Raw genomic sequence first — 18416 nt, 5'->3', positions numbered from 1 at the left:
ATTGGTTCTCTGTTTCAAGTCGCTAAAGCATGGCCAGCTCTTATAATTCTTTCCTTTCCTCAAGTTGGAAAAAACTATTTCTTCTAATTAACTATGAAGGGAGGTAGCAGGGCACAGTGGTCTAATTAACTGTGAAAAAGTTAAGACATCATTTCTTATTGTCTTGTGTAAATATAAAGAGAAATATAGTGGAGACATAAAAGCATCAGAGTCCCTATTTGGGAGAATCTCTCTTCTTACAGAGCGCTGTTATTATTACCTGTTCTGAGGAAATATTGTGGTAGACAGAAGACGTTCAAGGTTTAAAAAAAAAAAGACCGAATTTCAGGCACAATTCATTCAAATTCCATATTTATACTGTCTAAAATGAACACCGGGTAAATGACAAAAGGTTGTTAAGAGATAAACTTACCTTTATACATAAACATACTTAATAATAAAATTATATAAAGACATAGAAACTATCACAATTCACTATACATTTGAATGAAATCTTAAATCTGAGCTTTCCAGGCAAAACAAATTAAATGTAAACATCAAGGTCGATCATTTCCAGGTGCTAGGAAACAAGTGCGCCCACAATGAAAAGCCTGAATTCACAAAGAACTTGAACTCAGAACCCGCTACACATCACTGATCTTCCCAGGGGGAAGGCCAGTACCTGCGCTGGGGGCTCTTCTGTACGTTTTCACCCAAGCGGGTCTGGAAGCATAAAGTTAAAAGGTCATTAAAGGGTAGAGATAAGCAGGAGCTCAATGGTTAAAAGTATCAAAATCTTTGCTACATAGTCCAGAGCAAACAGCCAGCTGTGATGAGATTCGCAAAAGGAGCCCTGCTGAAAGTCACCAGCAGACACGTGCTACATGGACAGTCACTGGCCCCCACCGCCCCCGGCAGCTCGAGTCCAAAATGGCGCCCCGCCCGCCCCTGACAGCCGCCGAACCCGCGCGCGTCCGGCGGAGCGGGGGCGCCGGCGCTGGGGACGCGGCCGGGCGCGCGCGCGCGCGCGTCAAGGCGGCTGCGCGCCTGCGCGAGGGCGGGCGGCGGGCGCGCGCGGCGGGGGCGGGCTCTGCCTAGTGCCGAGCTGCAGCGACGGAGCCGGACGTGTCCGCGAAGATGGCGGGCCGGGTGAGTGCCGGCCCGGGAGCCGTGGCTCGAGGCGGGGGTGCCAGGCTCGCGGGCAACGGGAGGTCCAGACGGCCTCAGGGGAGGGGAGTGAGTCTGAGCAAATGGGGTGTTGGAGGGAGCGGCAGGCCAGAGAAGGTGGGAAGTGGGGAGTGGTGGCAGGGGACTAGCCCTCCTCAGAAACTCCTTCCCCCTTAGGAAGCTCGAGGGGAGGAGACCCCCTAGCAACCCAGGTCTCCCGGGTCTCCTTTAATTCTCCCATTCCATCCCTTGGGGCTTGTCCCCTTAGCTTCTTAGGGTAGTCTCAGGCTCGTGGCCGTCCCAGCCCGGGTCGGAGGGCTCGAGGGGTTTCTCCGCACCCTTTTACGAGGAGGGCTTGTTAGGTGCCTTCTCTGGAACAACTGCGGGGCATCTGTCCGCTCCACTGGGTCAGGGGCTGTGACAGGGACCATTAGGAACCCCATTCCTGGTTGTTCACAATCAGAGGTCTCGGGAAAGGAGGAGGGGGGTGCAAATGACTTTGGCTGTTAACCCTCGGCCATCAGGGGGACGTGTCACTGCCGGCTGAGGCAGAAATGCCTTGAGCTTGGAGTGGGGATGGATTTGAGGTGTCACGTTTTGCTTTTATGAATGACAGTCGTTTTGAATGCAGCAGGGTATGTTGTAGTTTCAGGGTTTTAAATTTTACTTCCTCCTTTAGCCTCTGAGATCGCGGTGTAGTATGGGTTTGGCTAGGGGAGATAGGACCGGTTCTGTGCTGTACTGCAGTGTGCGTTGAGCAAAAACCTCTCTGAGGGATGGATCCTGCCTAGAGATTACTGGTCATAAACCTGGGGACGTTAACTGCGTCATTAGGGGATAAGGATGTGTTTGACTGATTTATTTCTACTGGAATATTTGAATAAGTTTGCATAGGTTATGCATACATGCAAATAGACTCCCTGAACACAGTTGTAAGTCAGGAGATTCTAGAGTGCGAAGAGACGTTAAAGGTCATTTAATTAGGTCTCTTTCTCTTTTTTCCCCACAGCCTTATCTTTTATCTGCAGCTACTTCCTTCACAACAACTCCCTCCACCTGTGCTTCAGAGTCTGTCTCTCCCCATCTTCTAAGGAACCCCATTCCTGTGTGTTCACCTGCTCCCTTTTAACAACAAACTCAGGCTTTTTCCATCTCACCCCCACAGCTGTCACCTTTTCTCTTCCCGCCTTACAGCCAGGAATCTTGACAAGAATTGTCTTATGTATTTGTCTCCCATTTGCCTTTCTCCCACTCATTCCTCAACCCACTGCAGTCTGATTTCTGGTCCCATCATCCCAGTGAAACATGCCTCTAAACTTAATTGATGTTTTTCATTCCTTGTCTTGCTGGATGTCTCAACAGCGTTTGACATTGTTGACCGTTGCCTCCTTCATGGAAAACGCTCTTCCCTTGGCTTCAGCCTCCCTCCAGTTTTTAGTCAGACCACTCTTTTGCAGACTCACCCTCCTCTACTCTGTTATTCAATGCAGATGTTCCTCAGGGCTGTCTCCTCAGTCTGTGCTTTCTCCCTAGGCAGTCTCTTCTAAGCCCAGTTTCAACTACTGTCTATATGCCAGTGATACTCAGTGTTTTACTCCCAGTCCAAACCCGTTCTTTAAATTCCGGATCAATATGCCAAACTATTTAAAACCAAGACACCTCACACTCATCTTGTTCAAATAAACCCATGGTCTTATCCCATCTAATATTTTTACAGTTTCCTATATCAGTGAATGGCATCACAATCCATCCATGTATATAGGTTAGAAGCCTGGCAGATGGGGAGTGGGTCATTCCTTATGCTTCTCCGTCACCATATCCTTTGTCCCCAAGTAAAATTCATCACTGAGTTCTGTCCCCACCCCACGCCCCCCCCCCCAAAAAAAAGGGAATTAATTATTAGAGCCAAAGAATCTGGCTTGGGCATTGCTGCTTTAAACCGTATCCAAACACCCACTAGACTAGTTACATGGGTTCTGTCATTTTAACATCCTAAAAATCTCTCCAGTCTATCCATCCACCTCTTTACATCTTCATTTCCACCTGCTTTTCCCGAAGCACTATCATTTCTGGCCTGGACTACTGCAGGAAGCTCCCAAGTGGTCTCCTTATGCCATTCACCACATTGATTATTCTCTCTGATGCAAATTGCTACTTAATCCCCCCTTTAGTAGCATCTCATTACTTTTGGGAGAAGACCAAATCCTTAACTGGGCCTTTAAGGCCCTTTGTGGTTCTGCTCCTACATCTCTACTCACTGCCTTACTCTCTATGCTTGGGTTATATAAGCCTTTCCAATCCTTGAACCTCTTATCACAAGGACTTTGCGTGTGCTGTTTCTTTCTTTATGATGTTCTGCTCGCAACCGTTTACCTCCTACTCACAGATCACTCAGCTACTCAAGGGAGGCCTGTTCTGATCCCATACCAAGTCAGATCCCGTGTTAATATGCTCTTCTCTCTCTTTTTAAACTTTTTATTTTATATTGGAGTATAGCCTATTAACAATGTTGTGATAGTTTCAGGTAGACAGCAAGGGGACTCAGCCTCACATATACATGTATCCATTCTCCCCCAAACTCCCCTCTCCATACGTTCTTGAAGAACTGTATTCCTTTCCTTAGAGATTTATCTGACATTTAAAACTTTTTAGCGTGATTACTTGTCTCCACTGCTAGACTTTGCTCTCCACGAAAGCAGAGACCATATTAGTTTTGTATTCACTGTCGTCATCAGTGCTTTGTATCTGCCTGGGACCAAGGTGCTCAATACATTTTTGTTGGAAATGAATCTAATCTCTGTCTTAATACTTTAGTGATAGAGGGTGCTACACCATAAAGCTAGCCCATTTTAGTGTCATATTAGAAAAGTCTTTTTTGTATGGGGTTCCATGTAATTTTTATACATATGATTTCTGCTGTTTGAAACTGTAAAACTAAACAATTCCTTTTTCATATGATAACTCCCTCGCTGTTTGAAAACAGGTTACATATTCCCTTAGATTTTTCTCTTTTGCAAATTAAACATCCCCAATTTCTCAAATATCCTCTATTCTAAATCCTTCATGATTTAGGTGACTTTGCTTCGGAAATGTTCTTTTTTGTCAGTGTTTCTTCTATTGATAAAATGTGCTCAAGAGTCTAACATGGTGATCAGTGAAGAATCTCCTTGAACTAGTATTCTCTGATGCTGGACAATACCATTACTAATCCAGGCTAATTTGCTTTTTTTCCTGCAGTAAATCACACTCTTGGCCCATACTGAGTGCTCAGTGCTCAGTAGTGTCTGACTCTCTGCAACTCTATGGACTGTAACCCACCAGGCTCATCTGTCCATGGGATTTTTCAGGCAAGAATACTGGAGTGGACTGCTATTTCCTCCTCCAGGGGATCTTCCCTACCTAGGAATTGAACCCATATCTCCTGCATTGGCAGGCAGATTCTTTACCATTGAGCCATCTGGGAAGCCTGGCCCACCCATACTGAACTTAGAATCAGTTACAGCTCCAGTGTTCTTTTAAAATCAGCACCCCCCCCCCCCCCACCATACCCCTACATTCTAGGTATTGTGCAGTTGTTTTATTGAACCTAAGTGTGAGACCTTACATTTATCCCCTTTGCAGTTCACTTTTTTGGGGTCGGTTTCTGCTGCCTATTGAAGGTTTCTTTGATTCTTTCATTTTATGCAACACAGTTGTGCTCTGTTCCAGTGTTGTTTCATCCATAGATCAGTAGGTTTAATGACCCTGCTTTCTGTGCCTCCATTCTAGCCACTGATAAAAGGTAGGATACAATGGGGTCAGAAGCAGGCCTTGAGCATGCTGCTAGAGACCCTCTTCTAGGCTGGCACATGTCAGTACATTTCAGGTACCATTGCTTAACTACAAATGTATCTCCTTTAATCCGGACAAAACCTCCCTGCAAAGTAAATAGTATTAACTTTGTTTTACTCCGAGAGAGGGGCTTAGTAACTTGCAGGTTCACAGCCCGCAAAAGGCAAGGTTAGGATTTGAACTCAGGTCACTTCCCCAATTTACTTGAAGGGTATAAAGAGTAGATTTACCTTCTTACCTAAAACATTTTAGAGTCTCTGTCAAAGTTTAATTTTTTAAAACTACCTTCTACCTTTTGGAAAATCTAAACCCCTTTGGCCCATCTCAGATTGTCTTGTCTTCTCTTCCTGTAGCCATAACTTAACAACCACCCATCCATGTTTAACAAATAGGGTGAGCCTTGTAATTCTCTTAAAATGGGTTCTGTATTTCCTCTTTGTGGGAGAAAAGCTATCTTGAGTTATTACTGCTTTGGGTTGGTTTAGTTAATTTTGGCATTCTGACATCATCTTGTAAACGGTATTTATGTTCGCTCTATAACTGAAGATTTGTTGTATCACTGTTGCTGATGATAGCATTAGTAATCTGTATTTCTTTTCCTTTGCTTTTGCTGTCCAAAAAGAAAGCATCATATTTAGTCCATCTGGGAAACTGAAAAATAAACTGTGTGATGTTATTCAATATATAGCTCCAAGGTCATCAGAACTTGGTTAATCCCTAAATTACTTTGAAGCCCCTAATCTTAAAAGTAAAGAACCTGAAAGAAAATAATTTTTGTCTTTATTGTTTTACTGTATTTGTCATATGAGAAAAATATGGAATGACAAGTTGGATACATTTTATAATACGATCAATTTAAACATATCTGGTTCCTTTTGGCTTTTCGAAAGATTCAATTAGGTAATAGATTTTCTCAGCTCTTTTAAATTTTTGCTCGTAATGAATCAAGATGCTAACGTTGTAATTCTTATTACTGACATTGACTGTAGACTCTTATTTATAAATGACCTCCATGTACAAATGGCTGCCACTGCCTCCGGCCCCCACACTGATTTTCAGAACTCTCATGCTGCAACTGCTCTGGAATCATGGAATGAGAAGCAGAGAAAAGAATCTGAAATGTAGCCTTTATAGCTAAGGAGAGCTGACTCTAGGTAGGGGGAGGCTCCTTAGTGACGTGCCTCTCATGTTACATGCCAGGTCCCTTAAACTACCACTCAAACCACTCCTGAAGAAAAAGGAAAGGGAGGAAGATAGGCTTTCCACATTGCCTGAACTTTTCTGTACTCTTCTTCTTTTTTTTTTAGATTTTATTTATTTATTTAGCTGAACTGAGTTTTAGTTGTGGCATGCAGGAGCTTTCAGTTGCGACTTGTGGGGTCTAGTTCCCTGGCCGGGGATCGAACTCGGGCCCCCTGCTTTGGGAGCACCGAGTCTTAGACCCTGGACCACCAGGGAAGTCCCCTGTACTCTTATCTTTTAAAATTACTAGACATCTCTCATATTGGAGATTTAGCAGTCCCATTCTGAAAATATACATGCGTTAAGGAGAATAAAACCAATGGATTGTCTTCTTCATGAATCCTTATATCTGGTGGAGGTAATTTGTTTTAAGAAATAGGAGCAAGACGACGTTAAATAGGAATTGAAGGGAGAGAACACTCTTAGGTGTTGAAAAGGGTTTAGAAAGATGTTAGAAGTGAAATTTACCTCATCTGGCTGTTGGTCTGGGTCAGGCTAGCATATTGAAAAAGCTCTTGTAGTCTAGTCCAGAAACCTAACCATTTATAACATTTTATGGGTGAATGACATCTTTACTAAAGACCAGCCTTCAGATTAGAACACAGTGGTAAATTAGGGACAGTTCATGGGCAGTACCACAAGTCAAAACAAATAATTTTAAAAGTCTCCTAGTTCCATTTCTAAGTCAGGGTTTTGCAATCTTGTGTGCAACAGTTACTGTTTTTGTGTGTCACTCCTGTGATTTTATTAAGTATTTTCAAAGGCAGTACATTTTAGAAAACAGAATTGAACTCTTTACAGCACTATCAGATAGCTTCTTTCTTTCTTTTTTTTTTTTTTAATTACTGGTTTACTTTTATTTGTATAAAACAATGATTTGTGAAAATAATATGGTAGAAATTGAACCTCATGATTTTTAATGAAAAATTAATGCTAAAAGGAGAAATTCCATCTTTTGGCTCTTACTTCAGCTCAAAAATTGCTCTTAATAGGCCGATTTCACACCCTTGGACAATATTTTAGAAGACATTTAAAATGCCAATAAAACTGATTGACAGTTTTAAAATTATATATATGTATGATGGCTGGATGGCATCACTGACTCGATGGACCCGAGTCTGGGTGAACTCCGGGAGCCGGTGATGGACAGGGAGGCCGTGAAACCCAGAGGAACTGATGATTAAGGTATTCTTTATAAGTGTTTAAGTCAGACTGCAAAGGTGTAAGGTGAAAGTATTATTTTACTGTTGGAAATTCCTGAATTGGTGGAACAGTGAACTCTTGGAAACAGCTGTGTTGGCAGTGCACTAGGTGCTTGCTGTAATGCTATTCTGAAAGGTCCATACTCTGGTTACGGTGTATCAGGGAAAATCTCGTAATGAAGTCCTTGATCATTCAGTGTTAATGCCCTTGAATGGGCTCTGAGACCCACCTTACATTGCCTTCAATTTCCTAGTGATTCAAAGTCATGATTTCCTACTTATTTTTTTTATGATGCAAACTAGATAGTCCTTGTATGACTGTAACTATTTCTAGCTCTGTGCATTTTAAACAAGAATAAGTCATATATATCTTAAGAGATTTCAAGTATGCTATATACTTACATCCATGTGCTCACTGCCCAGGTTGTAAAAGTATTTACATATTGTGATATTTGCTTTATATCTTTTAATCCCCCAGAATAACCACTAGTCTAAAGCTGGTATAAATCCTTTCTGTTCACGTCTATGTAGGTTTGTGTCCCTAACCAATATATTGTTTTGTGTGTCTTAAAAATGTATATAATGGTGTTATATTGGGTATCTCCTTCTGCAACCTGAATTTTTTCATTTGAGATTGTCATGTTGGAATTATATAGAGTTAGTTAAGTCTGTTTATTGTGTAGTAGTCTATTTTGTAAATATACCGCAATTATCTGTTTTCTTAGAGGACAATTTAGGTGGTTTTCAAATTTTATTTCTTCTGGTATGCACAGGAGAAAATACTCATACATACAGAAATATACTTTTTTGTCTATATCTCCTTGCATATGTATGTTGAATTTCTTTAGGATATGTCTAGAGATATGGATCTATACCCTGTTTGTAGAATTGCTACATAGAATTGCTGGGTAATCAGTTACCTTTATCTTTACCTAGTTATACAAGTTTGTGTTCTTACCAACAGTGTATGATTACCTGTTCCTTGTGTCCTCTCCAGCACTTAATATTGAGATATTTTAAATTTTACAATATGATAGGTATAAAATAATACTGTTGTTTAAATTTGCAATTTTCCCTAATTACTAGTGAGACTGAGCATTTTTCATATTGATTATTAGAGTTTCCTCTTCTGTGAATTACCTTTGCATATCCTTTGCCCATTTTGTTGTTGTTGTTGAGCTGTTTAGTGATGATCTTTTCATGTATGTAGAGTTTTAGATTTAAATTTTATTGTAGTTATAACTACCCATTTTTAACCTCTGTGTATTAGTGTGCTTATATGTTTTAAGATCTTTTCCCACTTTGAAGTCAGAAAGATTTTCTTTGAAAAGGTTTAATGGTTTGCTTTTCATATTTTGGTGTTTGATTCATCTGGAATTTATTTTTGTGTTTGGTGTGAATTAAGCTAATTTTATCTTTCCCATATATATAACCAGTTGTCTGAATATCATGTACTGAGTCCATCCTTTTTCCCACTGATCTGTAATGCTACCTCTGTTTTATATCCGTTCTAAGTCCAAACTCTTTTCTGTTTCATCGTTCTATTTGTCTGTATGTGCACCACTACCAGTGTCTTAATTGCCATAGCTTAAAAATTATTCTTGCTATCTCGTAGGGTTAGCCACTCATTTTTCTTCATTTGGCATTTCTTGGCCCTTTTCCATATGAATTTTAGGAGCAACTCAGTCTCTCCTCCTTTAAATTGTTTTATGTTTAAGTTTATTGCCATTGATTTTGACTTATATTTTTTCCTTATATATCCACGGGGCAGATATAAAGATCATTTCAGTAAAACTGAGCTGAATTACTCTAAGAATTTGATAAGCTGATTTCTTTCCTCCCTCTCTTCCTCTTTCCTTCCTTTTTTTAAACCATGAAGCCAAAAAGTGCTAATAATTTATTGCAACTTTGTGCTCTATAGATTTGAAATCAAGTGAATTAGCATCAGCTGTTTATGAGTAACGCAGAGTGTTTTGGTCCTTTGCTAAATTCGGAATGAAGTGTTAAGTTCTGATGTATTTTGCACTATCTGCCATGGGGTCCCTGAGTGGGACACAACTGAGCGACTTCACTTTCACTTTTCACTTTCTTGCACTGGAAGGAAATGGCAACCCACTCCAGTGTTCTTGCCTGGAGAATCCCCGGGACAGGGCAGCCTGGTGGGCTGCCGTGTATGGGGTCACACAGAGTCGGACATGACTGAAGTGACTTAGCAGCAGCAGCATGTAGATCTTTGGTAAGAGAAAATGGGAAAATTATTAAAGTAACAAATATGTTGTCATTTTTGAAATCCAACATTCACTTTTTTTTTAATTTAAAAATTATTATTGTTATTTTTTGGCCAAGCAACTTGCAGGATCTTGTTCCCCCATCAGGAATTGAACCTGTGCCCTGAGCAGTGAAAGTGGGGTGTCCTTATCACTGGACTGCCAGGGAATTCCCCTCACTGGTGGATTTTTTTTTAGTGTAAAGTGTTTTTTAGTGTTATGTGCATATGAACGAACGTTTTCTTACTTAGACAAACAATGAAACTAGAAATTATCATTCTTGGTCTTCCAAAAAATATCAGTTTTGGGGAGATTAAAACATTTTAGTTATCCTAGTTACTTTTCTCCTGGAGAATAGTACCAACAAAATTTTGTGAGATGATAGCAAACTTAGATCCCACTGTTTAGAACAGAGCCTGGCATGGAATGATTGTTGAATGGATGAATGACTATTTCTGATTAACCTAGTAACTTATAATTTTGGACAAGGTGTGTAGTTGTATTTTAATGTTATGTTCTCTGCCAGGCTACTGAAGTCATTAGTAATATAGCATAGATCTAATTTTAAAGAGCTACTGGCCTCCAATACAGTCCTTTTTCTTGATCTTCATTTATGAAGTCTAAGTTTTTTGTTTATATAGACTTTGAATCAGTTTACTACTTATCAAGCATCAAAATAAACTTAATTATAAACTTTTATCAAGGTAAAGGATGAAATGGACCAAGAGCATTATTGAAGCCTTCTTTCCTATATTTTCTTCTCTTCTATTGTAGAAGGAAATGAACCTTTTTTTTTTTTAAGTTTGCTTCTCTTGGTGCATTGATTCTCAAAGTAGAATCTGTAGACCAGCTAATGAGCATCACCTGAGAACTTGTTAGAAGTACAGATTCTCCCCCAACTTGATTTAATTAGAAACTCTGGGGGTGGGGCCCCTGCAATCCCTTAAGAGTTCTGTACCTGATTCTGGTGAATGCTTAAGTTGAGGACCATGGACTTAGGATTGTAAGCTCTTGGATTCAATTTCTTACAAATTGTTGACGATTCCCCCCAGATTTCCTTCCAAATGTATACTCAGCCTTGTTATTTCTACATTTCAGGGTTATTGAATTGTCTTTCCTTTAATACCTTCACCAATATCCAATTTTCAAACATTTAAGAAAACACAAGTTATTTCCTACAGTATCAAGAATCAGGTACCCTGACTGACTTTGATATACTAGATAGCATAGTAACTACAGTTAATTTTAAAAATATTGTATTCTTGAGATTTGCTAAGACAGTAAATCTTAAGCGTTCTTACCACACACACAGTGGTAACTCTGTGAGGTGATGGGTCTGTTAATTAGCTTGTTACCATAATCATTACAAAGGTATACTTGTATCAGAATACCACATTGTATACCTTAGGCACAATTCCCATAAACCTGAACTTGTGCATGTATGCCTGTGATCCAGCTGTTCTACTGGAGAGGGTAGATGTAGGGGTAGAGGAGTGTGTGTATACATGTATATATGTGTGTATATACGTGTGTTTGTGTATAGTATAGATATCCAATAGAAATGCATAGACATGTTATTCAAAAGACATGTATGAACATATTGTTAGCAGCAGTATTCATGATTAAGAACTGGAAACAACTCATGGATAAATAGTAGTAGCATATTCATATAATTATACACTATAAAGAAAAAGCAAAGAAAATGAGCTATTGCTACATGCCAAAACTTGGATGAGTCTTGTAATCATAATATTGAAGGGTAGAAGTCAGACATGGAATAATACATGGTATGCTAAGTTGCTTCAGTTGTGTCCAACTCTGCGACCCTGTGGACCGTAGCCCACCAGGCTCTTTTGTCCATGGGATACTCCAGCCATGAATACTGAAGTGATTGCATTTATATAAAATTTTCAGCAGGCTGAACTCATCTGTTTGATTTCTGTCTCTGGTGGTAGAAACAAGAGAGTGATTTTTTTTAGATAAATTGAACTTCATCAAAATTTAAAATTTTGATATATCAAGGGATACTACCAAGACATGAAGAGAGAGCCAACAAAATGTGAGAAAATATTTAATAATCATATGTCTGATAAAAGTCTAGCATCCAGAATGTATAAAGAACCGTTACAATTCAACAATAAAAAGAAACCTGATTTTTAAATGGGCAGAGGATTTAAATAGATACTTCTCCAAAAAAATATGTGAAAATAACCAACAAGCACATGAAAGATACGTGTTCACCATCATAGTCATTAGAGAAATAAAAATCAAAACCACAGTGAAATGCTACCTCACACCCACTAGGATGGCTATAGTTTAAAAAAGGTGACGATGTAGAGAATTTGGGACGCTCATATACTGCTGGTGGGAATGTGAAATGGTGCAGCCATTGTGGGACACAGTTTGGCAGTTCTTCAAAAAGTTAAACACAGAATGATCCAGCAAGTCCAGCAAGTGACTGAAAATGTATGTTCATAGATAAACTTGTACATGAATGTTCATAGCAGCATTATTCGTAATAGCCAAAAAGTGGAAATTATCCATCAGCTAGTATAGATAAAACAAATGTGGGTTATCCATGTGATGCACCGTGATCCAGCCCTGGAAAGGGATGGTGTGCTGTCACGAGCAACAGCATCGATGATCTTGCGAACATTATGCTGAGTGAAAGAAGCCAGTCACAAAGATGACAGATTGTATGATTCTATTTATATGAAATGTTCAGAAGAGGCACGTCCATAGAGATAGAAAATAGATTAGTGGTTGCCAAGGGATGAGGGAGGCGAGCATCGGGACTAACTGATAATGGGTATAGGGTTTCTTTTTGGAGGGCTGGAAGTGTCCTGGAATTAGAGAGAGGTGATGATTACACGGCATAGCGGATATACTAAAAACCACTGAAGTGAGGGTTTCTACCTCCTTATACATTTGAGATGTATGCCTTAAGATGCTTCTGTAAGCTTAAGAATAGGATGCTGTGATCCTTAAACAGGACCAAATGGAGCTCCAGTATGTACTTGAGTCAAATTCGAGGTAGCTGTGGGATTAAAACACAGTCTTTTAGTTTATTCACCTAGAAATCAGACTTTTTTTTCCTCTTCTAAGTGTACAAAATTCAGAATGAGTCATGTTTAAAAAATCATTTAGAGAGAAGTAATATTCTTGTGTTATGAGAAAACAAAAATGTTAGCTAGAGTGAGGCAAATAATGTTCTTTAGATTTTGGCAGTAGGAAAGAGAATTGTGAGCTAGGGTGTTTGCAGGTGTGTAAAGCTTTTAAAACAGTGCCTCGCAGGAAATAAGCTCTCAAAACACATTAGCTATTATTATTGACACTGTCCCCCGCCCCCAGCCACCAAGTGGATAATCGGTTGTCTCAATGCCTTTTATTGAATTGTTCAGCTTTCCTCTACTGTTTCTAAATTTTACCTATTAAGTTCTTGCCTGGTTCTGTTTCTGGATTGCTTTTTCTACTTCATTGAACTGTTTCTATACTAGTACTATGTCGTTTTTTGTGTGTTTTTTTGAACTGTACCAGGCAGCCTGTGGGATCTCAGTTTCCTAACCAGGGAGGGAACCCAAGCTCTCAGTGAAAGCCCAGAACCCTAACCACTGGACTGCCAGGGGATTCCACTACATTGGTTTAATTACTGTTTGTGGTGTGTCTAGTAGGGCCAATCTCATTCTTTCTGAAATTTTGCTTGGCTGCTTTCACAAGTTAGAAAAGACTTTGTTCCCCTCTCATTTTGCCTACTACGTTTACTTTGCCGGTTACAGTTTAGATTGAGTTTGCTAAAGTCCCATTGGGATTTTCTGATAATTACATTAAATATATAGGTTAATTTGGAGTTGATGATATCCTTACAGTATGTGCTTCTGTTGGTTTTCCTCATATGGATCTTATATTGATTAACTTTCTAGATATATTTCTCAAACTATTTTTTTAATTCCAGAAATATTTATTGAGTGCCTGTTATATTGTTCCAGGTACTTCTCCAAATTTTAAAGTAATGTATTTTGAGGCATTAATGAACTTTCCCAAATTAATGCAGTCATGGAGAGGAAATTATTCACAAAGCCAAGGACTCAGTTAACTAGTTTATGATTTGGTGTTCATTTTAATGCTGAATCATTGGTTAATCCACCCAGTATAAACAAAATTTTAACTCTTTGTATATTTATCAAAAGATTCTGTGCTTCAGAGCATATTTTGTAATTTCTTACTGAGCTTATTAATAAAAAGTATGTTTTCTTAATTTATGGACAAAAATCCTTGTCACACTGTCACACTGTAGTCAAAGAAAACTAGATTTAACCAACATGGTTTAATTATGAAGAAAAAACACAATAAGCAAATTATGAGACCTTGTCTTATATTTTCGTGAATAATGACAGTATCCTTACAGTAATTTTCCTGATGTGTGTGAGGTCATCACTGTTTGTGCAGAAACAAAGATCTGAAATGACATATACCATCAATTAACTTTAATACAAAACTTTTAATTTGGCTAGTAAGGTAACACCTATTTATTTTTTAAGTTGGAAAATGCAGAAAAGAGGAAAATTAATTAAATCACTCATAGTCCCATTTTCCAGTCACAGTTGTTTTTTACATTTTGGTGTGTTTTTATTTAATTGCTTTGCTATACTTAAAAAATCAAACTGTAAAGTAAAATTTATATACATGTGTATATATACACACACACACACGTATATGTATACTGTCCTGTGATTTGAATATTGTGAACATGTATGAAGTAGACATGTTTTACGTAGCTATCATTTTGAAATAGGACTTTTAATTTGCTTCTAATTCATCACTGTAAAGTAATGACATAGAGGACAACTTTGTACATAAAAGTTCTCTATATTTTAAATTATTTTCCTAAGATAAGGGTTATTTATTGTAAAAATAGTTCCAACCATTCAGAACTCTGAAAAGTGAGGATGTTTCACTTATACCTTCTTGTTTCACCTCAATGATAACTACTGTTAACAATTTACTATGTCTTTTGTAATTAAAAACCGTGCTCTACATACTATTTTTAATACTGTTTTATACCTTTTTAAAACTTAGCACTATATTGTGGATATTCCCCTTGTCAGTATGTACAGAGGTACCTTGACCTTTTAGATTGCTGCATACTTGTAATGCTTTTAACCATGGTGCTATTCATGGCATTTATTTAGCTTTAGGTTGTGAATTTTTTTTTCTATTACAAACGATTATTGCATATCTCTATGATGGTCATAATAGCTGAGGTTTATTGAGTATTTACTCAGTACCAGGTAAATCATAGTATCTCCTTTAATCCTCTTGTGTATGTTTGGGTAGGTGTGGATTTTTTCCCATGTCCTCATGTTTCTGTTCCTGTCCAGGGGGAGAGTAGAACTTTAGATCAAATTTCTTGCCTCTTAAGGAAGAATTATTACAGAGGAAAAAAAAGTCTTAACTCTTCTCCAGAGGAAGAATTGCCAATCTTAGTATGAGACACACACAGGAGTGTAGGTTTTATAGTTCCTTCTTTTACATTCTGGGCCCAGGACTAGCAGGCCAGTATGGTCAGTAACCTTAGACTGGCCTTTTAGAGGTAGATCTGGCCATTCTCCTAGTTTGTGATTCCTACAGTTGAGATGAGACCTTGTTGGAAAGTGAGCTGTCTGTCCTGGAAACCTAGCTATCTCTCTTTCAGTAGGCAAGAGATTGGGTCTCTTGATTAGGTCTTTGTTGCATGAGTGTAGGTACCTTATGGGAGAAGGCAATGGCACCCCACTCCAGTACTCTTGCCTGGAAAATCCATGGATGGAGGAGCCTGGTAGGCTGCAGTCCATGGGGTCGCTAAGAGTCGGGCACAACTGAGCGACTTCACTTTCACTTTTCACTTTCATGCATTGGAGGAGGAAATGACAACCCACTCCAGTGTTCTTGCCTGGAGAATCCCAGGGATGGGGGAGCCTGGTGGGCTCCGTCTATGGGGTCGCACAGAGTCGGACACGACTGAAGCGACTTAGCAGCAGCAGCAGCAGGTACCTTATATCCAAACTATATTTTGTAGTTTGAACATTTATACTGTCTTTTCAATGGGAATTATTGGAGATTGCCCAACCATTAAAAAAACCAGACTGTCATTTCTCAACTTCACTGAGGTATAACCTCTGCACAATAAAATCTGATCAAGACATAGAACTATCTCAAAAAATTACTTCTTGCTTTTTTGCTGTCCATTTCACCCCCATCCCAGTTGATCACTGATTCTGTGTGTATATGGTTATTCTAGATTAATTTTGCCTCTTCTGAGATTTCATCTGATTATAAGATGAGGCTTAAATAACTTAAGCACCTGGCTTTACTCAGCATTATGTTTTGAGGTTTACGCATGCCGTTACATATATCAGGACGTGGTTTCTTTTTAATTGCTGGGTGGTGTCTATTGTATGCCTGTGCAACAGTTTGTTTATCCATCGACTGTTGGCAGATCTTTGTGTTGTTTCCATTTTTGATTTATGAATAAAGTTGCTGTGGACATTTGTGTACAAGTCATCGTTTTCATTTCTCTTGACTTAAAACCTAGGGATAGATCTGCTGGGGCACACTGGCCTTTTAAGAAACTGCCTCACACCTTTGCCAGTATTTAGTGCTGTCAGCTTTTTACATTTTCCTTTGTGTGTTTGTGTGTGTTTCTTTTGAATACCAAAACGGGAAGTCTTTTCTTTTTTTTTCCAATATAATTTTGTAAAGGAATTGTAAGGCCTTACAGGATGTCAGGAGGTTCATCTATGTGAATAGTTACTAGTCTGAGATGCATAATGTGAAGGGTGTTCTTACAGGCTCTCCTCAAGATTACTATAGGACATACAAGTTTGACTTATTTCTACCTATCACTTTAGTCCTGCAGAACTTCAGAATTTTAATAGAAATTATTATTTCAGGAGTCATAGCAGAGTGATTCCGTAGGCCTGAAGACAGGTTATTACTGATGGCCTTTCTCTCACTGCTTTAGACTAGCAACGTCCAATAAAACTGTATGCAGTGATCCCTAATAGCCACGTGTGGCTCTCGAAATGTGACTAGTGCACCTGAAGAACTGAGTTTTAAAATTTTAACTAGTTTTAATTTTAATAACGTGTCTAGTGGTTATTTTATTGCACAGTACATTTCTAAAATGTTATTTTTCACGAAACACATAGTTGAGCGAGACTTATTAGTTGAGCTGTCTCTGGAGCAGGTTCATATAGGTTGTCCTACTTCCCTTTCCTGTGGAGGAATTTGTGTCTCTGGAGACATGTAACCTAGGCCTGAAGCACCACAGAGAAGACCAGTGGATTCATGAGTGTTGCAGTTATTTGTAATGAGGTCTTTTAATTCGGTACTGCATGCTTTTTTTTTTTTTTTTTTTTAATTTTGCCCTACTAATTCTTCAGTAAAAAATAAAGCATATACTTAAAAATCTAATTTTTAAAGTGAACCTTTGAATGAAAGTATGTTATTTAAATTTGAAAAACGGCAGTGTTGTCCAGAGGGGTCCTGGTTACACCCCTCTCCCATTTTTTTGAGGGATGAGAAGAAGCCAGTTCTCTTCCTATACTTTAAAGGCTCTCACATAAGTAATGATGTAATTAGTTAGTCACTCAGTTGTGTCCGACTCTTTGCGACTTGATGGACTGTAGCCCTCCAGGCTCCTCTGTCCATGGAATTCTCCAGGCAAGAGTATTGGCATGAGTTGCGTGCCCTTCTCTAGAGGATCTTCCTGATGCAGGGTTTGAACCTGGGTCCCATGCATTGCAGGCAGATTCTTTACCATCTGAGCCACCAGGGAAGCTCAATGATACAATTACTTCTGCTAAAGTTTCCTTTAAAGGTTTGTTGAGATTTTCATACTTTTGAGAAGCAATGAATTAATTTTTTACATTTCAAGTTATTAAGGAAAACATTTTATAGTCTTTAGACAGTTAATTGTTCTAGTAACTCAAATAGTTAAACCTATAACTAAAATTTCCTGTCAGTTTCAATCTGTTCATTTCATAGTAGTTATGTGGACATTGTGGCTGGGCTTTTGTCATTGTTTCCTAGAAGCAAGGTCAGTATTAGAAAAACTGTGGAATTTTCCTTTGCCATTATTGTGATAAGTAAACAGCATTTATTTATAGGGACTTATATTCTGATGAGAAAATGAGATATCCTGCTTGGCTTGCCATAAAAACACAGATGCTTCTAGATTCCAGTAGGGAGGCCTTTTGCTCATAGCATCTGTTTCAGTTACCCAGCCAGATGACTTCTACAGACTTTTTCGCTCTTTTAAAGGACACCAAATCTTTGACAAGAAAGCAAGTTCACAAAGGAATAGGTTAAGTTAGCGTTTTGTAAATTTTTAAATAACTTTGGGTGTATCGATTCTGTGTTAGTTAAATTGTATCACTTCCTAAATAACCTTGAAATGTCCTTTGCATCCATGTTCTTTGAATTGTTTATTCTGCTGTTGAGGTAGATTGTATTGATCCATAAGTTCTTCTGTTCAACAAATGTTTGATGAGCGCTGACTGTATCCAGGCCCTGTCTTAGCCTTGAGAACCGTAGACATGAACAGGGTACAGTCTCAGTCCTTGAGAGTCTTATGTCTTTCATGCAGTATAAACAGACAGTGAAAATATTCTTCCATTTGACATTTGTCTTTTCAGGAGGGGAAGGTGTTTAGGAAGGTCTTCTAGAATACGTAATTCCTGAGCTGAGA

At 38.9% G+C, this 18416-nt stretch overlaps 1 protein-coding gene across 1 annotated transcript in view; it reads left to right on the top strand.

Annotated features, from left to right (window-relative positions):
• The first annotated feature begins 1058 nt into the window (after positions 1 to 1058).
• The window catches only part of NSF (N-ethylmaleimide sensitive factor, vesicle fusing ATPase), a 150301-nt gene continuing 132943 nt past the window's right edge, over positions 1059 to 18416 (top strand). Inside the window, exon 1 of the mRNA XM_070389994.1 lies at positions 1059 to 1128. Within this exon, the coding sequence (XP_070246095.1) occupies positions 1117 to 1128 (12 nt within the window). The 5' untranslated portion in view covers positions 1059 to 1116. The remainder of the gene's footprint in view (positions 1129 to 18416) is intronic.

Source organism: Bos mutus, chromosome 19, assembly GCF_027580195.1.
Source record: "Bos mutus isolate GX-2022 chromosome 19, NWIPB_WYAK_1.1, whole genome shotgun sequence".
Taxonomy (NCBI): domain Eukaryota; kingdom Metazoa; phylum Chordata; class Mammalia; order Artiodactyla; family Bovidae; genus Bos; species Bos mutus.
This window is presented reverse-complemented; position numbering and strand designations above follow the sequence as displayed.